We start from the raw sequence: 21,870 nt of genomic DNA, 5'->3' as shown, positions 1-21,870 counted from the left end.
CATGGATTTTTTTGACTGTGACAAGGGATGGTGCTTTTCAGCGTGGTTTTTGTGGGTAAACAACTGCTGATTGAAAACAGTAATTGTGCTTTGTCTTATTACTGGCCTATCAAACAGCAAAATACTTGTTTAATAGCTAAAAATAATGGTGTGTCTTCTATTTGTATATAAGCCTATTATTTGTCAAGTATTGTAATGAGTGCTGTATTAGAACATGGTAATTTTTCTTGCTTATGGCTTGTAAAGTTTAATGGTAATATGCAGCTTGTTGTTTTGTTTTTTTTTTTTTCTTCTCTTTTCTTCCTAAGCTCCCAAAAAGCCTCGTGTAAGGTTCAGTAATATTATGGAGATTCGACAACTTCCATCAAGCCATGCGTTGGAAGCAAAGTTGTCTCGCATGTCATATCCAACAGTTAAGGACCAGGAATCAATATTAAAAACTGTAGGAAAACTTACTGCAACTCAAGTAGCAAAAATCAGCTTTTTCTTTTGTTTTGTGGTATGTATTTCATTCTTTCAGAAGACTTAAGTATAGATGCAGTTAAAACTTGGTATAGTAATTGTGAAACAGTATTGAGATGACTTGTACTCTATGCTTCATTGTATAAATACACTATAAGCATCAAAACTTTCCTCATGCTGGACATTAAAGTGCAGCTTCTTAAAGGGAGGGTAGTAGAAACATCCTGATTGTGTAGTTAACTGTAAGGGCAGTTACGCTTTTGTGCCATGTTGTCCACTGTTGGATGTGTTTGGTACAGCAAAAACTAGGATTACGTGCACACTGTTAGTAGCTGCAGTGAGACTGCATGAAATGGGTTGATGTCAATATGTCTTCTTTCTGGGCAGTCACAGAAAAAGTACCGTCTTGTGGCTCACTGTGGTGTTGTGCCCTCCAGTAGCATGAAGAGAAGATAATTGCCCTTTAGCTCCATGGAGGGCTGGGAGATCTAGTTATGAATCCATTGGTTGCTGCTGTTTCTGCATCACTCCTGAGTTCTAGGGGAAAAGAGAGCTAATAGTAGCATGATATTTGAGAGACAGTAAAAACTTAGAGAGCAGATCAGTTATAGCTTTCTCAGAAGTAGCTTCACTGATACTGCTGAATAGGTTATATGTAATACGGACCCACCACTACTTTTCCTCAGGAAGTAGAGCTCTTTAAACATTTGAAATAATAATAATAATAATAATAATAATAATAATAATAATAATAATAATAATAATAATAATAATAATAATATTTGTGGACCAGAAAATGGTGATGTACATTAAGAATGTGCACACAGCAGCAAGAAAACAATAATCGACTCATTAGTGATTTTTGGATGGATGAAATAGCTTTTTAAAAAGTTATTTAAAATTCTGTGTGACTTTGTGTATGTATATATATATATATATATACACACATGTATATACATGTAGAATTTCTAGAATAGAGTCCTCATGTTCAAAACAAATCCTGTTTATGCAATTTGTGGATGCTGCTACCTATATATGTATTTCTTCTTGGACTGTATAAATATTTCCACCTAAGACTTTAGAGAGTGGTAACTTCCTTGAAGATGTATCTGAGATCTTATTAATGAGATTTTAATAAAGAAACAATTAAACATTTGCCGTTTATTCCTTTAAGGAGAAATTGACAGTCATGAATCCTTCCAAAATATTTTTCAGGTACTGAATGTACACTGTGCTTGCTTTTTAGGTTGGAGGTGTGTGCCAGTTTTAAGTACTCTTAAAAAATCTCATTAGGCCAACTAAATGTCCCATGTATCTCTGAAATGTGCAGTTACAATCTTGAAGCATTTGCAAAACACCTCAGAAGAATCTTTAGTTACTACAGAATAGTTGGTATAATGTAATTTCAATCATTTAATTATTTTTAAGTTCTTAAATATGTTATTTCATTATAAAACGCATAGTTTAATGTGGTTGATTTGGGCCAGTTCCAATTTTGCTTCTGTCTTCTAATGTACCTGCCACTTTAATAGAACTTAGAAATCTCTTTGAGGTAAAAGTCTCATTCTGATTTTATTTTTGGATAAATAGTTGAATTTTTTTTTTCTTTAAGTAGGATTTTATCGCACTGAGAAGCTTAAACTCTCGTGTTGTTATCCATATAATCACAAAATAATATTTCTTTTCCCCCCAGTGGTTCTTGGCAAATTTCTCTTACCAAGAAGCTCTGTCAGATACCCAGGTTGCTATAGTTAATATATTGTCGTCAACCTCTGGTAAGTTTTATTACACCACCAGATGTGCATTATAAGGCTGTTTATAACATGAAAATCTCTTTGGTTACAATGGACTTGTGTAATCATTTACCTGTGGTTTTGGGTGAATAGGAAGGCTTAAAGCCATTGAATATGTGCATTTAAAAATTTTAGGCTATTCTCATGATGCCCTTGCTTTTTGATTTTCAAGTTTGTGTGTGTATTTCTGCTGTTGTGTATTAAAGACGTATATTGGAAATGTAACAGGTTTGAAGGAAAGATGGTATAACTTTTTATTAAAATAGATATAATTCAGAGTAAAGTCTTCTTGCTAATGATTATTTGTTTGTTTAAATAGGTTTATGGGTAAGGATCTTAAACCACCTAAATACTATGTATATCACTTGCTTTATGGGTTTTATGCAAGGCTCTAATACAAGCTCTAAAGTATTTGAATTATGTGACAGTCCATGTTTTGAGGAGTAACTTAAGTTGTTCAAAAAACAGTTCTAAAATCACAATTATGTGATTTTTTTTCAGTGACTTTTCAGGCTATTGCAGTTTATTTTGTTCGTATGGCTAGCCTTTCTCAGAGTTGAGCCTCTATTTGCTCATCTGAGAATTCATATCACAAAGATGTTAGTTTCATAGTAGTTCCAATAAAAGTTAGGGATGCTAAGATCAGGTAGTTAAAACAGGTATATGTAAAAGAGAAGAAAAATGTGCATTTTTCTGGACTAAATAAGAGCAAAACTTGATTGTATAAACTCTTCTTAATTTCTTTTGCAGGGCTTTTCACTTTAATCTTAGCTGCAGTCTTTCCCAGTAACAGTGGAGATAGGTTTACCCTTTCCAAATTATTAGCTGTCATTTTAAGGTAAGCTAATGGGCTGGAACATTTGGTCAAGAACTCCCTGATACCATGAGAGAACTACTGTACCTGTGGTATCTGTGACAATGTGTGATATGCTTTACTTTTTAAAAATTGTTTCACAGATAAACTGAACAAGTGAATTAAGTCTGTTTAAATACTTCATATCATGAACAATTATTGCATTGCATGCTCCTGTAGGAAATTGGGTTAAGTAGATTTCTGTTGGAAATATGTGGACTTACTTTCTTGTTGTTTAATTATGGTTTCTTTATTTTCGTGTAGATGCAGGGCTGGGGGGAAAAGGAAGAGGTTTGACGTTCAGTGTTGTCAGCCTGTTTCATTAACTGCCTGGTGCACTGTTCAAGGAAGTTAAAAGTGGAGGTGGTGTGTTTGGTTTTAGCTTATGATAAGGCCTTAGCAAGACAGAGCTCCCTTTGGCTTTTCCAAAAGTGGATTTTGATTAACTAAAATACCTAAAGAGAAAACTGTATGATTATATTTTTCTGCCTTTTTTTGTTGTTTTGTTTGGTTTTGTTTTTTCTTTTTCTTTGAAAAGCAAACCTCTTGGGTTTAAGTAATGTTTTGCATTCCTTCTTTTTCACTAGCATTGGTGGTGTGGTACTTGTTAACCTTTCTGGATCTGAGAAATCTGCTGGAAAAGATACAATAGGTATTATAATAGGCGTGTGTTGATCTTGGTGGGTGTAATGTGTTTGGCATGTCTGAAGTGACTGGATATTTCATTTTACAGGTTCCCTTTGGTCTCTTGTAGGAGCAATGCTGTATGCTGTGTACATAGTAATGATCAAAAGGAAAGTAGATAGAGAAGATAAACTTGACATACCAATGTTCTTTGGTAAGACTAAAAATAACCCTATTGAAAGTTTTAATTCAGTGTGTGATTAAATTGTTTGCTTTCAGGCACTGAATTGTATAGGAGAGGTAAAGGGGCACAGAAAAGCCAAGGAGGTGGAAAAAGCCTATTGTTAGCATGGTTATGAGTACTCCAGAGACTGGTTGTGTGAATTGTTTCTTCTTTGCAGTCTTAACAATGAAAGATAATTCTACCTGTAGGAATGCAGGCAGTCCCTTTGATTCAATGGTGTTTAGGTTTTTTCTTTTTTTTTCTTTCTTTTTTCCGAAACCTGTAAATATCTGATGTAATTGTTGTTTATGAATTTTGGGTTACATTTCTTATATTCATTTCCTTTTGATTTAAAATCGTGCTCTATTGCTGCTTTTATTTATGTATGCTGTCAAAATAATGTAATTTAGCTGAGGTTTTAGTTAATTTATGGATATGTATTGTGATTTATCTAATATTGTCTTTATATTCAGGTTTTGTAGGGCTGTTCAATCTGTTGCTGCTGTGGCCAGGGTTTTTCCTGCTTCACTATACTGGGTTTGAAGCGTTCGAGTTTCCCAGTAAGCTGATATGGATGTGCATTGTTATTAATGGCCTTATTGGAACAGTTCTGTCAGAATTCCTCTGGCTGTGGTACGTAATACATGCTTTCTGTATGTTTCACAGAAATCGCCTTACCTGTGTTCTCAAATGTTGAGATGTCAAATTTGTCTAGGTAGGGTTTTCTTCCTTTTAAATTTTTTCCTGTCCATGTTGAGTTACAGGATGTCATCCATGTCATAATGTCCTGTTTAAGAGCAACAGCTTGACTTCTAATAGCAGGCCATGTGATCTTGTAGTATTTATTAAGATACCGTGTTGCTCAGCTCATTCTATAATTAGCATATTGAGAAAAAAAGACTTTGTGCTCTGGAGTTGCAGTAGTAATGGGACAACAGGATTTTTCTGTGGGAACAGTTCTTTAGTTTCCAAGACCTTGTGCATGTTGGATATATACATGATCTAGAATCCAGTATTCTATAGCTGACAAATTTGTTTAAATCTTCAAATACTGAATGAGAAAAATCTAATCAAAATGTATTAATCATGAAGATTTGGCAACTCTTAAATTACCCTTGCTTTTGTTTAGTAATTTAATTATATGATAGTCTGGATAGGTCATCAACAGAGGATTAAACACCAGACTTCTAGATTATCTGCTCAAATGCTGTAGCAGACTTAAACCTTTGCATGGCTTTTAAAAGTGCGGTGTTACTAGAGAACTGTTCAGTAAGTCAGGCTCTCAGCTTGAGAGAATTCAGGAAGTCTGAGTTTCTTCTAGACCAGCATTGTTAAAATAGGAGTGTAGCAGAAAATTCTACAAGCTGTAAAGTCCTGTTGTATTCTGGAAACCCTGAGGAAGTGTTTCCAAAAAGAGACATGCTTCCAATGCCATACTCAGTAAACAGTTACTTAGTGAACAGTGTCAGTTTTGGTGTTAGTTTTGAAAAGGTATGACATTTTGTGACGTTTTGCCTGAGAACCCTTGGTGTGTGGGCTGTCAACTCAGCGGTAGAGAGACTGGAAAACCTCATAGGGTAGCTACTCTGGAATGGAGATGTCTGTTTTAGGATCATAAGTTGTACAATAAAAGATCTAGGTGAAGTTCCTTGAAAATTGCATAAAGATTTTTTTGTGTGTGTGCATTGTTTTTGTTTTGTTTAGTTTTGTTTTCAGAATAAGCTCAAAGTTTAGAAAATTCAATCGTGACATTTTTTGTTCATTTGCAGACTTTTACACCAGTATTAGTTGTAAGTGTATTGCAGCATATGGTTCTTTGTAAATTAATTTCTTTGATGGAGTGTTTTTGTTATGATAATGCCATCGTGTAAGGTGAGACTACACTTCAGTATTAGTGAAAAGGTTAAGTGTAATTTCAACATAGGCAAAATAACAAATAAACAAAACCTAAAACTCCCCAAGCCCCCAGACTTGGCTCTTATACCAAAATAAAGTATTAGCATAGGGTTAAGTACATGGGTGTGCATGGGTGTGACTCTTTGTATGCATGCCATTTGTGTAATTACTTAGAATGATGATCCAATCAAAGAGCTAATTTTATTTCCAGTTCCATTTCCCTAGAATTTTGGACTAGGACTAATTTCAGAGTGTGTGCTGACATCAGTCACCCTTTTAGCTGTCCAGTGTGCCACAAGTATCGTCCTCTTTCCTTTGAAGTAAATATTATGATTTAACCTACTTGTTTACTCCATCTGGTGACATACTGCCAGCTTGGTGGTAGATGAGACACTAATAATTTTTTCTCCAAACTAGCTTATAAATTTCATTGGATTCTGTACTATTTATGGTTTGATGGACGGGGCAGTTCTAATTCTGAAGTAGTCAGTGCAGATACAGAGATATTCTATTATGGTATAGAAGGAGACTTAGAATATTAGGAGGGAAGTTTGCAAAAATGTGGAGTATTTAAATTGCTTTGTTTCTGTTCTGTTGCTTTCTCATCTGTATACATTTTTCTTTGCTTTGAGGACACAGAACATACAAAGTGATTTTAAGTACCTGAACTGGTAATTTTTGCTTGCCTGGAAGTCAGTCTTATGGAGGACCTACTGATTTGGTTTGCATGTATTTCTCTAATTCTCTAAACTCTTCCAGTTTAATTAGAGAAATAAATGCATGAAGTCATGTTCTAGAAAATGTTTTCCAAATATGTGTTCAAGTCTTTGTGTTTAAAAGATATTAACAAACAGATGTGAGGTGAATGAAAATAGCACTTCTATGATGCTGTGTCTGTTTAATTTTTACAGTAATCAGAGTAAAGAATGAGAAGGTAAAAAAACAAATTCCAGAATTCTGCCAAAAATTGCAACTATGATAGTTTTCCTTCTTTAAAAATTGCTGTATGCAGGACTGATTACAGTTCCACACAAAAGCACAGCTGGTACTGTTTTCAGTACTTGCCAAAGATGAAGGTTGCCTTTATCTTACTAAATAAATAATTTTTGGGTGCCTTTGGCATAAGAGGCTGACGCCATAGTGGGCATTACTGATTTGAATTGGGTAGGTACCCCTTTGTATTTATTTTCTTCATATGGTAGTCTGTCTCTATTTGCTAACACACCTTGCTACACTTGGTAACTTTTGACTTGGTCAGCCATAAAATGGAAATTGCAGTTTTTTTGTGTTGCATGTTAATGTTCTTCATTTGGTATTCAAATGGATCAGACTAGTCATGTTGTATCTGTAGAGCCTTATATATTTAGGCTTGTGTTATATATGTTATATTTATAGGCTTATATCAAAATGCCAAAAGTCTTGAGATCTCCTGTGTGTTCTGAACTCTGTCCTACATAAGCTTTGAATTTTTATTTTTTTTTCTAATTTAAAAAGCCTTCAGTAAATCAGTCATTTACAAACTAAACAAGACTTGCAAAGGAATTTTGGGGAAAAGGGTCAGTATTGTGAGGCTGTTTGAGTACTACTTTGTCATGCATGTACTTCTGTTGTTCTGTCATTTAAATAAATTATAATGGCTTTGTGTGGCTCAGTGGTTTAGTGAAGTCTAAAGACTTTGGTCCTGCTTGAGAGGTATTAGGAGACCACTTGCAGAATGCAGAGAAGCCTTACTGAGACTCTGAAGAATGGGTTCAAGGTTGTATTTTAGAATGAGATTTGAAAAGCACAGTTTGTTAAGAATTTGTCTGCTGTAAAAATGTTTTTCTTTTTGGCCAGCATTTCTAGACATCAGTAACCTTTCTTTTTTTAATTAACCAGACAGGGGCAAAATAGATTTAATTGCTTTAGGCTGATACTAAATCATTTCAACATGGAAACAAAATGCAGGTTTTTCTAGGTGGAGTCACACCATGTCAAGTCGGGAATTTTTCATAATCTCAAAAAGTTTATGAGGGAATCAAACCTCACTCCAGAAGACATCGATAGTCTAGTTAAGAATTTTGAGCAGTTTTACGGATTTATGATGGCATGTGGGTATCTTTATTTTTGTTTTTTAAAGCAAACAATATCTAGCAGGCTTGAATAAATGTCTTCTGCAGTTTGTATTACTTCAGTTGTATTTTAGCTTTTAAATAAGACCCTTTATTAATACACTTTTTAATTATCTTTTAGGGGCTGCTTTCTTACCTCATCACTGATAGGCACACTTGCGCTAAGCCTTACAATACCTCTGTCCATAATAGCTGACATGTGCATGCAAAAGGTAATGTACTTACCAAGTTCTGAGCATTATTAACGGAACTTTGAATTAAATAATGGTGTTATTTTTAACAATGTATGCAATGAACAATAGTTTACTTCCATTTATTTTTTAATAATCTCTTGATATTGACAGTTACAGTAATCTTGCATTTACAAACGTACACTTGTACACTTAACCTTATGTGCTTAAGATGCAGCTTGTATGAAGAGTACCCAAAGTCATTAGCAGTGGCTGGCCAAATGTTTTACCTTGAGCAGGCTCTTTTCAGAATTAAACAACTGCAAGTACAGTACCACTTAATACCTTTACAATTACAGAATTGTTATAGACTGCCTATCTTGAAGATACTCAATTAGTGACAAAAACAAAAACATGCAGGTTTACCACAAAGGAATGTAGCAGCTACAAGGTTTAATTGCACTTTATTAGATTCATGCAGATGTTAGGCTTCCATTTAAGTGTCCTCCTTCAGGTTAGTCTAGTTTCCCTGGTATTGAGGTAAAAGCTCTGGAAAGCCTTGCATGTAGAGAAAGAAAAGAATCTGATAATATGAGATTAGAATAGAAACAGTATGAAGTCAGTTTAAAATACTTCTCAAGCTGTATAGATATTTTAATTTTCCTACTGGTGGGCTAGAATTCTCAGTTATAAATATTTAATTATGAACTTCAACTCTGAATATTTGATTAATATTAAATCAGTGGCAAGGAATATAAAATTCTTAATTTCATGTGAATAGTGGTTATGTAGCGTATACTTTAAGCATGCAATTATTAGGGTCTTTTTGTTTGTTTGGGATTTTGTTTGGCTTGTTTGTTTGGGGGATTTGTTTGGGGGTTTTTTCCTTTTAAATTGAGGTTTTTACTTAATGTCAATGTGGATTTCAGAAAATAAATCTGAAAAATAAAAGGTTAAAAATAAAAAAAGGAAAGTCGAATTAGAAAATAAAAGGAGAGTTGGACCCTGAATAAATAGTTGCGTAATGAACATGTGAGGTGCACTGTGTTTCATATTAGTAATAGCTGAATATTCAACATGGAAATACAGCAAAACCTTGCAGTGATTCTAACAGTAATAAAACATTTGTTGGCAAGATAACTGTGTTTGTGTTGCTGTTTATCTGCAACATACACTTGGAACATAAATTAAATAGGAAAGTAAATACCTAATGATAGCCAGTAAGGAAACAAGGTAAAAAAAAAGATCCATAGACTTCTCCCCCAAAAATTCACTTTAGTGAGGTGGAATAAGGTTTAGGTGTGAGCTAATGCTGATAGCAAAACCGGAGAATTTTGTGTGTGTGCGTGTGTGTGTGTGCATTAATACATATTTTATATGTATATACTTGTGTGCATGCAAATACATATTTAGAGATGTGTGTATATATAGATACATATATACAAAGCTTAGCTTGTCTTCTGAAGTGATTACTCTAAACTTTCTTCTGGAATACATTAAAAAATTGAATAAGCTTTTTTAATTCTCAGTAAACAACTTAATGCCTAGGCTATTTAATCTGAGTAAGCACAGAGTCCAGATCTTTTAAAATTAATTTGTTCTTCATGTACTCATGCAATATTGAGGCATTTTAAGCAGCAGAAATATCTTTAAAGCTCTGCTGGATGACTTTCAGTGGACGTTGGTAATACAAGGACAAGTTACATTAACTTATTTTTATAGTTTGTCACTGCCCAATTTTTATTTATATTATTGATATTTATAAGCAAACAAAAAAGCTGCACAAATGTAGCTAGCTATCAGTCTAACTTTCTGTACACCTTGTATTTGCTCTTTTCCTATTTCTTATTTTAAATCTTCCACTTCCTGTGTTGTCTCACTTTATGTGCTTGCAACATCTTTCATGATATGAATCTTCATGCCTGATCCATTTCATCCATGATTCCTTGCTGCACTTGATTCCTTCTGGAGCTTGTGTTCTGTTTACTTGCTCCCTTCTGTTCCTTTTAATTTTTCTATTTTTGTTTGAAAAAGCTGCTTATTCTCTTTCTCTGGGCAAATACAGAGCCTGACTGGTTTTATGAAGCTGGCCATTAGCTGATGATGCTTCTAACATCTTGCCATACGCAGGAGAGTAATCAGGGAGGGGTTGGGGGTTCCTTTTCTTTTTTGTTCCTTTTCTGGTTCATATATGCATTTCACATTTCTGTTGCCCCTCCTTCTTCCTGTGGCTGTTACATACTTACTGTCCAAGCTCCTGCTTCCTATCTGTTGGATGCTTTTAGCTTGTGGTGGCTGCTGCTTGTACATTTACGAGAATGGAAACTTTTTTTAAGAAATTACTAGTAGTAAAAGCACAAATGAGTGACTCTAAAGGCAAATTCCTGTAGAATTTAAGGTTGTTTGTACCAGTGTATTTGTGCAAGCATGTCTGTGTCTTACAATATGCATAATTATTAACTTTCTGGGTGTTAGCTATTCTGTAATAGTCTGACATACATCGGAACCTTAAGATATTACATCCAAATTTTTAATAAATATTTAAATATTCCTTTTGGTATCTTATGTGTTTATGAATTTCTATTAGAAATCAGTAAGGATAACATAAAGCTCTTGAAACTGCAGTTTATTAGGTTTTTGAGAATGAGCATCAGCACTAAGTATCACATCTGTACCCTTTTTCTCCAGTTTTCAGCTTTGCAGATTTCTCCCACATGGGGGAGCTATATTCATGGTTCATTGCTCTGTTGGCCTCAGAGGTGTTTCAGAGGCTAGTTCTTGTTCTTAGATCCTCGATTCAGAATCATAAAATCACAGAATAGTTTGCATTGGAAGGGACCTTAAAGATCATGGCATCCCATGGGCAGAGACCTTCCACTAGATCAGGTTACTCAAAGCTCCATCCAACCTGGTTTTGGACACTGCCAGGGATGGAGCAGCCACCGCTTTTCTGGGCAACCTGTGCCAGTGCCTCATCACCCTCTACCTTTTTATAATTTTAAGTTTTAAACAGTGCCAGATAATCACTTCTGAGTGTAGTAGTAGATAAAATACTAGCAGAGCTACAAGTAGAATTTAATTTAAATTGGGAAAATAGTATGCCCTACCTTTTTTTTTTTAATTTAAAAAGAGAATTTCTAGTAGCATAGTCTTTCTGTGTGCATTGATTTCAGCAGTTATCACTTCGTGACCGTATATTCATAGTGAATAAACAGATGTACAAATCTTTCAGGTAAAAGAATTTTTGAAGTGTCTAAGGGACTCTCTCACTGGTACCAGTCAGACAGCTAAAACCTCAAATTGAGACAACTGGAAATGGCAGTCTTCATCCATGTCACAGTGCAAACAGTATGTTCCTCTATAAAGCAGGGATGAGGAGAGAAAAGTTATTCATTTACTAGAAGTAGCAGTGGCTATAGAAATTGTACCAAATAACTCACCCAATTTAAATTAACTGAAACTGCATCTCAAACTCACAATAATAATTATTTCAAATATATAGTGTATGATTTATTTATTTATTTGTTTATTTTAAGACTATTGAGTGAATGATGTTTGTATTTTAATTCCAGGTGCAGTTTTCCTGGTTATTTTTTGCAGGGGCAGTACCTGTATTTTTTTCTTTTTTCATCGCAACTCTCTTGTGTCACTACAACAACTGGGATCCAGTGATGGTGGGAATCAGAAGAATTTTTGCCTTTATTTGTAGAAAACATCGAATTCAGAGGTAGGGCAGTCACAAAGTATAACCCTATCTTTTCTTTAGCCTTTCCGGTTTGTCATACGCTTTTCTAAGCCACATTACTCATACAGTATTTATTTTAATCTAATTTTATATTCAGGTGTATTCAGGTATACTAATTTTTAATAGTAGTAGTTACCAATCCATTTATTAACCTATGCAATGCTCAAAAAATGGGAAGAGATGAAGTCTCTTGACATTTTAAAATAAGTTTCGTAGTGGCTATCAGTTTTCTTTTTTTTCTTTTTTACCTTAAGGCTTCTGTGATAACTGTCATATCCAGAACAAGCAGCTAAAATCATGCAACTTGAGTCTACTTTATGGAGTTGAGGGGTCTTTGTATGGTTTTAATGGTTGCAATTCAAACAACTAGCATACTTAGTACTTACGTTGGTTTCATGACAACCAATTTGATATCACTGTATAACCTTAAGTACTTTTGTTTCTTTTAAGAATGCCAGAAGAAAACGAGCAGTGTGAAAGTCTCATTCCTATGCATAGTGTTTCACAAGATGGAGACAGTTGCTGTTCATAGACAAAAGGTATGTTTAATAAACTACAAACAATGCACAGAAAGGTAATGATTGGCTTTCATCACAGCATTTGTGTTATAGAAGCACACATTTTTACAGAGCATACAGTGAATCTTGTGCCATATTGATAGAGTTTTGAAGGGTATTGTCAAAATTATTACTTATCGCCAAGCATTATCCTCACCTTGATGCAGGTCTTGGTGAATGGTTTTGAAATGTAGGGTTTTTTACTTAAGAGTATTACAGTGTTCATCGAAAATTGAACTTGAATTGATAAACTGGAAGAGGCATATAACTTTTTTGTATGGGTATTGTGTATAGAGGAGCTATGAAATAATTATTTCACTCTCTTTAATGCTGTTGAGGTCTCAGTTTGGGCTACTGCTGTTGATTGAAAACGTAAGTGTTTAAGGAAGTTTAGAAGACATTGTTGGACTTAATCATTATGGGTCTAGAAAATGCAAAGGAGTCTTTTTGTGTATGTGGTTGACAAGAATTAAGCTGTTAAATTGCACTAAATATTAGGGAAAATTATTTCTCGTGATAAGGGTAGGGAAACTAGATTAGAATAGCTAGGGAGTTCACAAAATACCCCTCTCTGAGGCAGTTACACAAACCTGTAACAGGGACAGTACATGGTTTGTTGATACTGTCTAGGACCATAAAGGCAGACATAGTTTAGGAAACTCTCTTAGCCCTGTGCATCAGGGCTTTAGTTTTCAAATAACACATGCAGAATTACATGATGAGAAATTATTTTCATTTTCCAATGTTGCTTAAATCTGATAATGAAATTAAAAATATCCTAACCAGAACAGTAATTGTGATGTCTGAAGACACACGTATTATTTATTTTTACTAGTAAGTTTGAAACAAATACATATGGAGGTTCCCTTTTTGATGATCTTTAATTATGTAGCCCTAATAATTTTTTATTTTTTTTCCTTTAGTTTGAAAATGGAATGATGCCCAGCGAAAAGACAATCTCCTGGAAAAGTCCCTAAGGAATCATGTTCCAGTGCCTATTCCGAATTTGTAGTAAAAATAAGAAGTTTCAGTTCTTTTGGAACTCTAAACTTTTCCTCTTTCTTGCTTTCATCTAGTTTTATAAATGAACAAATTTACTACATGCCTGTCACCTTAGGGAGTTAGTCTGTCAGAGCAACCAACCTGCCTTATCACACAGAGCTCATGAAGTTACTTGACAAAATCAAGAATCAAGAAAACAAATGCTGTTAAAGTGATTTCTTTCTTTCTTTAACTCAACGATTTTTTTTAATGCTGGACAATGTTATTTTTTAAAAATACTTTCAAATGAGTTATATAAATAAGTTTGCAGGTCATCAAGTCTTAGCAGGCTTTCAGATGAAAAGCTAAATAGAGATGTTACCTGTAGTAAGTACAAATTAACTGTTTTATGTTGTATAAACTATTTGGATATTAATAGAAGAAAATAGAAAAATAATTTATTAAGTGCATTCTTGTAATTATTAAGGCAGGATCTTTGTACGGTCCTGGAACACTACATATATATCATATTATGCCATTTTCAGAAGAACTGTAATGGCAATATGTGCTGATGTTTAAAAATATTTTGCTACCTAACAGTCTGGAATGTTTAAAATTTTAGTGAATGGTAGAATATAAGAAATTATACTACATTTGGATATACATTCTCAAAATCAGTGTTTGTTTTAAAGAGACTGATTCTGTAACCCATTCTTACTCCCAGTTACCTTACATGGAAAACTAAATTTGAACATTTTCATGCGTATAGCTGCCAAGTTCTAAAAGAGACCAAATTAATTGTGGAAGTTTTTGGTCAATGGGTTGGCACTACAGTAATTTACTAAACAATCTGGAAGATAAAGGTGTCTGATTGATTTTCCTCACACCCCCCCCTCCCCCTCCCTAGTTGCATTAATAAATTTATTCTAAACCTGATAATTTTCCTTATAAACTGTTATTTTCCTTCCACTGCAGTGCTTATGTCCTATTTGATTCTGAAAAGTTATGAATAGTTATATTCAGGAATATTTGAAATGAGTCAATGCTATTTTCCTACTTCTGGCCAGTCAGACACATGGAGAAGTTAATTTTGGCTTTTGATGGATTTAATTTTTTTATAATTGATGGAGGATGGATTTTAAGCCAACACTATTCCATGTAACAGGATTATTAATAATGCAGGGTATCTCTAATGTCCTTCCACACAAATACAGAGGGATGATATGAAACAAATGCCTTTTCATATCCTGATACTCGGAAATTATCCTTCCCAAATTTTGGTGGTTTGTTGATACAACTGCCAGATGAGATTAAATGCTTCATTTAGAAGGACTGATAAGCAGGAGCTAGAATTTAATGTAAAAATACGCAAGTAGAGAGGGAAGGAAAAATGAACCTGGGGACTCTTCTGGTAAAATATTGCGCCTTTATAAAAATTTACCTTCCAATTTTTAATATTGAATTACCTTCAGATTTCAGTGATCTGAGGTGTCTCTTGAAGATGAGATGGTACATCTTTCTTTGGACACCTGAAATAGGAAGTAAAAAAACACCAACAAACCAACCAAACAAACAAGAAGCAACCACAGAAAATCCCCCCCAGTCCCCAAACAAATAGGATTTTATTGCATTCACATAGACGTTTTGAGAAATGTCACTTTTCAATTTCCGAACCCTACTAGTAGAAGGGTTGAAAATGCAATTAAGGGAGTTTCCTTAGTTGTTTGGTTTGGGGATTTCTCTTTTTAATTTTTTTTTTTTTCCTTCTCAATTATGACAAATTGGAGAATGTTAGCTTCAACTTTTTTCTGAGCAGTAATGTAATGTTAAAGCGTACTGGCAATAAAAAGTTAATGTCTGTTTTTAATTAATGATATGTTTCAGTGAAATCATACTAAATATACAATACCAGGCATTAACTACAAATTAGAATCAGTCAGGACTTGTAGCATCAACAAACTAAGCCTGGGAAAACAGTTTGCTCTTGGATGGGCAACTACAGAATTTTTAGTGGAGTATTCTAGTGCCATGTTTTTGAAACTGGTCATACTGATAGAATTGGAGCAATGTATAATGGCCAATTGCTGTTCATACTTGTCCTTAAGTTCACGACTTAAAGTGAAAGATCATCACAGTCTGCCATGTATATGAGTTCGGTTAACTTCCGCTATCCATTAGTTGAGAGGTAATAAGTAGTGTAAGTACTAAGAAAATACTTGTCTGTCTTTGTAGGTTGAAGAATGTTGAGTAAACTCAGAGTTAGGGCCTTTCCACTGTTAACAAAAATACGGGTTGTTTTTTGTTTGTTTGTTTGGTTTTAATTTTTTTTATTTAGGGTATTAAATATTTTAATCACGGAATCATGGCATGAGGTAGCTTGAGCTTTTGAATTAAATTACAGTTCTTTAAAGAGTAAGAAATAAAGGAAACTGTCCTTCCAGAAAGGATTTTTAAACAGTGGTGCCCTGTAGTTACAAGAAATGTGTTACAATTTTAATTACAGAAGCTATGACACGTAACATTTATTCCTGCATTTAATAGAATGTGCTGAGTTTTTTTTCTACAAAATCTTGTAACTTTTAGTCCAAGAATATTCTAGAAATATAGTTTCTAATTTGAAATGTAAATTGCGTAGCTCTCTAATGGGTGCTTGGTAAATGCACAAGAGTTTTAGCTTTGATTCTCAGGTACCTCTGACATAATGGAGACATGCTGGGTTTTTCTTTCTCATGACACAACTGGAATGTGAAGGAGCTCTCTTATAAATGCTTTATCTCTGTGTGCTAGCATAAATTATCACTGCTCTTACTGTTTCAATTTGGCAGTGTCTTTATTCTGATTTATTTCTTGTAGGAAGCACATACAGTTTAAAAAAAAAAGTAATGAATTTTTATCTCCAGCATTTCTTGGAATGTCATTAGATGCTTAAGGAACAGTGATTTCCCATGCCTACAAAATGGAAAATGAATACTACATGTGTTGCTCTGTCAAACAGTTGAACTAATTCCTGTAATCTTACAAGACAACCAACAATTTCATATGTGTGTGTGATTGAGGTTTTAGAACTGTTTGGGTTTTATATATGGAGGAAATGATGATAATTTGCCAAATGCCACATAGCATGCCTTTGCTTTTAGGGTTCTGGTGAGTCTTGCATAGTTACATATGCTGCGTACTGCACTCCAAAACAAAGGGGAAAAAGGATTGCAGTTTTTCTGGGCATTTTCTGTCAGGTTTCAGTCATGCTGAAAATGTGTTCACTACAAGGTGCTGCTGTAGGTGTAATACTAATTCAGGAAAGAACTGAAATACATGTTATATCAGTACTTGACAATTACTTAAAATATGTGGCCCATGAATGCCACTGAAGACACTGAAGGCCTTATGTTTCTGTTGCCCAGTGTGCATTGCATCATGCTTGTTGGCTTTTTGCCTGTGGAAATCCATGTAAGGTGGGGGCTGAAGTATGTCACTGATTTGGCTGTTTTTGGAGCTGGGCTGGAGTGGGCTGCACACTGAAACTCGGAAGCAGGGAGGCTAAGTCTAAGGCACTGCCTGGTTATCTCACTGTGGTGTTGCTAATGAATTTTGTGGAAATACGATGTTAAGCAAGGCTATTCTTTCAAGGATAAACCATGGTGCTGCATGTGATACTTGATATGGTGTGATGGTATATGCATTACATACCTCCTTGTAATGAACTAGCAAAAATAGGAGAGGCTGCAGACTACTTTTCTTGGTGCGTGCTGTTTGGCATTGTCTTTCACAATACCCATTATGCCTAGGTACTGCTATTCACAATGATGATTGCTTTCAATAAGGTTGTAAAATGACTTCTTTGTAGTTCTTGGTTCCATCTCTCTTTGTGTTGAATGTCGTCATTCCTGTTCCCTATTAAAAAATCATCCTATTTTAGGGAAATTAGCAAAACCTCCTATCTTAGGGAATGAGCTAAGCCGGGCTATCAGAGGAGGGGAAAAAAACAGTTAAACATTAGACATGGGATGTGTTTATGAACACACTTTTAAATTTCATATGAAAATGAGCCTCAATAATGCAGGATGTGTTTCTGTGTTTCTAAATGAAGCCAAGAAGTGGCATACTCGAAAATCAAGAAACAAAACCTAATATTAGTATCACAATGTTCAGTTATATGGCAAACTGTAGAATGGTACTTTTAATCAATTTTTTTTATTTGGGATAAGTTTTGAGTTAGTTAACATTTCTGTTATGGCTGTCATATGTAGAGTGTACAATTTAATAGTAGCATTTAAGTGTTGGTTCATAAACAGTTGCTATGCATGTTCAGTTGTTTCTATTTAGTGGTTTTGGGGTTTTTTGTTTGTTTTGTTGTTGTTATTTTTTTAAATTCTTATTATTTTAGTCATTTTTCTATAAAATCCAGGATTGCATTAATGCTGTATTTTGTTTTACATGATTGTTGCAGGGCATGATTTCTCAGGGAAATACGGATGATGCCATGTGTTGTGAGAGCTGATAACTAACTCCTGCTTATAACATTGTTACAAACATTTTCATGTTTCACTCAAACATTTCCATGGTGTGACTTTCATGCTGAATTCCTTTACACTTGCCAGGTGTGATGAGAATGTTAAGAGCATTTAAAGGTGACAATAAAATACACTCTGCCTAATGCTTCATTATTTTTTTGGACAGCAATCCATTCTAAACTGATGCTGCAATTTGGGTGTAGTTTTTACCTTATGGTACTGTGCACCATATAAATTAATAGTTACACTGCTGATTTTGAAGCTGCACTTATGGCATGACAGTGACAGGACATTAACTTTCAAAGTTAGGCAGTACTAATACATAATCTGATTCTGGGTAAAGTACCAGTATAAATCTATGACACAAATGTATTTGTAAAAATTTAATGATATAAATGAAGTCACTTTGGGGTTTTTTGTTTGTTTTTCCAGTAAAGCTGCTTTGGCTAGACTGGGATTTGATCCAAAGCCCACGAGAGTCATAGACAGCATTAATAAAGTAAAACTTTACTGAAAAGAAACTCCGCAGTCAGGTTGACCTTTATGCCTTTGCAGTATTTCTGTCTGCAGAATACATTTGGAGTGGTTTGCTTTAAGACTTCAGTAACATAAATTTGAGGGATTTTAATGCTGGTAAAATGGTAAGCATGCTACTGTAAGTGGTCACAAAAATATTTCCCTATAGCCAGCATACAGCTTAATTATTTAGAAGGCAAATTTCTTTGACTTTTCTTTTAAACCAGCAGTACAAGAAGTGTTAACCACTTAGTTGTATACTTTTAGAACTTTTTTGTCACTAGAACATCTGGTCATAGTCATTAGCCTTGAGGATCAACTTCCTCTTAATGATTTCTAATTTGACATTTACATTCAGTTGACAAAGCATGCAATGGGGCATTTCCTTTCCTCTCTTGGTGTAAAGCTACTGTATTTGTATTTGGCTGCCCTAGTTCTCTATATTGTTAGAAATCTAACAAAACAGATCAAACACACAAATGTGCCTCTACTTGGTTACCTGTGTTCTCACTCTCCTCTGAAGTACTGCATTGTTACATCCAGTTACTAGTAGGTTACCAGACTTCTTCAGGAATGACTCCTGTGATGTGGAACGCATCCACAATTTCATCTTGTTTCATATCCTATTTTTAAAAATCATAAGAGCCTTTTCTCTGAGGATTTTTGTAGAAAGCAACTGATTCTACAAGTGCAGAGTTCTTTAGCTGCATCTCAGCTTATAAAGTTGCATCCAATAAACTTTTGAGTGTTTTGTCAGGGAAGGTGCACAAATTTTATGTATGTCCCATAAAAGAAATGTAACTGGATACTGGAATGGCCTCAGAATAAAAATTCAGGGATGTTTCTATACTTCCTCACATGTTCCCGAAGTTTTTGGGAAAAAAAAAAAAATTAAACCAGCCAAAACCAAATTCCATACTTAGCAGCTGAGGAAACTGGCCATTTAGCATAGAAATAATTTTATTATATGCAAATCACTGTGTTTTCATTAGGGATATCCTGCAATATATTACTGATGTTGCTAGCCCATAGATCTTTTCTTCCTTTTCTGTGTTACAGGTGCTGCTTCTACCTAAATCTGACCTTCTGCATGCCAATTAAATGAGTTCCTCTACCTGAATGAGTAACTTTTAAAATATTTTTAGAATATCCCTCTTTTCCCCTAGCTGAGGGAAGAGCAGGGGCTTTCCAGCCAAACAGTATCCCTCATCCACAGGAAAAGAAAAAAACCCCAACACTTAAAACCAAAAATCTTAATTGAGAATAAAGAATCTTACTGGGCAGCACATGCGATCAGCTGTAAAACCACCGGGGTAATTTCTCGCTTTTCCCAGTTACGTACAGGAAGTACTTAGTCAATAGTATATTGGACTGATCTCTCTGATCTTCAGCTGATACAGAATGTAGGTGTTTTAAGTAATTTCATATTGAAGTGGAATGCTTAAATGCAGTCCTGTGATTTGTGGGTGGAGGAGGAAACCACATGGAAAAAAGTTCTATTTGGCAAGTGTACATACTAAGGAGTTTCTTGCCTGTATTTTGGGGATTTTAGGTTGAGGGATATTTTCGTGTGAAGTGTGTAAAAGCTCTATATACCATCCAGTTACAAGTGAGTGCTCTATTAATTGAAGATTGTGAGAGGCTGTTCACACAAAACTATTGAAAGCTTAGCCAGTTGATCAAGTTAATGTTATCTGAGCTTAATTAGGGAAATGCAATGAGCTTGTGATGCAGTCTCAGCACTGTACAGCTGATGGGGTCCTTGTAATGATTCAAAATTTAAGTTCTCTTTGGAGTGGGTATTAGTAAAACAAAATCATACATGAAACTTTCCTTATTTGTTTATGCAGGTTGATTTATGAAATTTCTAGAGCTAGTGTGCATTAAGAAATGCACAAAACCAGTTGTTAGTAGTTTTGATTGTGATTTTGGCATTACATTTTGTACTACATTTCAGTGAATTCTGAATAACACTTTTAAAGCAGAAGCTGCTTTAACTGAGGAACTTCCAACTGAAGAAAACTTTTGTTTGCATCAAGTCTGTACCGTTTGCTGTTAATTCAGATATTCTGAGGGCATGGCTAGTTCCAGGTGTGTATTCTCTATGAAACATCTTTTAAACATAATGTTTTAACCATTTTCCTTAGTGAGACCAGGATGTGAATTGCTGATGTCTATTGCATTTGCACTCAAATACTCGATTTCAGCGTGTGTTAAGTCTTGATCTATTTTTGACAAAATAAAGAAGAGTAGCATTTTTATCTAATTTCCGTTTAATGATAAGTATATTAATTCAAGGAAGGACATATAATCATGGCTTGATGCAGCAATTTTAAGCCAAGAAAACAGCAGGGTGGCACTAGTAAATCTGAAATGAAGATGTATGTCTCTTCAGAAATGCATTCTGTTTTTTTAACCCTCTTTATACCAAATTGGTCCTTTCCTTTTGCCAGAATTACAGAGGTGAAGCAAGTACCAGAACTTTTGCCCTTTGTTTTTTAAAAATTAACATGGACCTTTTCCCAGAATGTCTTTGTCCTGTCACTTCATTTTTGGGGTCGGGGGAGAGAGGGGAATGATGGTTATGGTGGTCTCAGTTAAATGAGAAATACAGAATGAGTATTTTTAATTAATATCAGAATTAAGCTATTATTTTTAAATTTTCTATATTAATAGAGATCTACTGAATGGAAATTACAGGCCTATATTGCAGATATTGAACAGTGGTTATGTGTTTCTAACAAAACCAGCATATATGTGAAATTTGAAATGTGTAAAGGTGAAAATTGGAAGATCATTCCTGTTTTTATTGGTTTAGAAATTGAAATTTGTAATATCCAATACCAAAACCCTACAAAAGGGCTAATGTAAAGAAAATGTAATGTATTTTGATGAACAGCCTGTATAATACAATCAATGGGTGTGCCATTTTTGTTCTGTATTATATGTAAGCAAACAATAAAGATTATAAATCTTTTTTCCTTAACAGAAATTGATATTTGGTCGGGGTTAATGTTTAATCTGTTTTATGCCTTCAGATAAGAAAAAATGAATGGTTGGGGTGGGCTGCTTTGAGAGAATAGCATAATGGTAAAAAGGTCTCGACCCACTTAATTCCCTTCTTCCACCCTAAAAAGTGAGTCTTGGGATGGCTTGTTTTTGGCTCAGGTGCCAAAAGGCTCTAATTTGATCTCAGATTGGTAATTTAAGTTGTAAAATACCAATTTTTCATCTATTTTCGTGGTTGAAGGTGATATTTACCAATACATGAGTAATATACGAGAAGACTGTTTCATCAGCAGGGGGAGCTACTGTAGCATTCCAGAACTCTAGTATAAGAAATTATTTAAGCATTAAAAAGGCAATTAACTTAGCTGGTTTATCATCCTTAATTCTTGGAGTTAACCAGGACTAGATACAGACCTTCC

General features: G+C 34.5%; 1 protein-coding gene across 4 annotated transcripts in view; it reads left to right on the top strand.

Moving 5' to 3' along the window:
• The window catches only part of SLC35F5 (solute carrier family 35 member F5), a 36,326-nt gene extending 14,892 nt beyond the window's left edge, over window positions 1-21,434 (top strand). For 3 of the 4 annotated variants that reach the window (XM_005153773.4, XM_031053000.2, XM_031052999.2), the window contains exons 8-17: window positions 309-499; window positions 2,156-2,237; window positions 3,006-3,093; window positions 3,696-3,760; window positions 3,842-3,946; window positions 4,429-4,588; window positions 8,084-8,174; window positions 11,705-11,859; window positions 12,328-12,416; window positions 13,358-21,434. In XM_005153773.4, the coding sequence (XP_005153830.1) occupies window positions 309-499; window positions 2,156-2,237; window positions 3,006-3,093; window positions 3,696-3,760; window positions 3,842-3,946; window positions 4,429-4,588; window positions 8,084-8,174; window positions 11,705-11,859; window positions 12,328-12,409 (1,019 nt within the window). In that variant the 3' untranslated portion in view covers window positions 12,410-12,416; window positions 13,358-21,434. The remainder of the gene's footprint in view (window positions 1-308; window positions 500-2,155; window positions 2,238-3,005; window positions 3,094-3,695; window positions 3,761-3,841; window positions 3,947-4,428; window positions 4,589-8,083; window positions 8,175-11,704; window positions 11,860-12,327; window positions 12,417-13,357) is intronic. The other variant, XM_031053001.2, reaches the window with a different exon arrangement.
• The last annotated feature ends 436 nt before the right edge of the window (window positions 21,435-21,870 follow it).

Source organism: Melopsittacus undulatus, chromosome 4 (genome assembly GCF_012275295.1).
Source record: "Melopsittacus undulatus isolate bMelUnd1 chromosome 4, bMelUnd1.mat.Z, whole genome shotgun sequence".
Taxonomy (NCBI): Eukaryota; Metazoa; Chordata; class Aves; order Psittaciformes; family Psittaculidae; genus Melopsittacus; species Melopsittacus undulatus.
The sequence above is the reverse complement of the archived record's forward strand: the minus strand, read 5'-3'. Positions and strand labels throughout refer to the sequence as shown.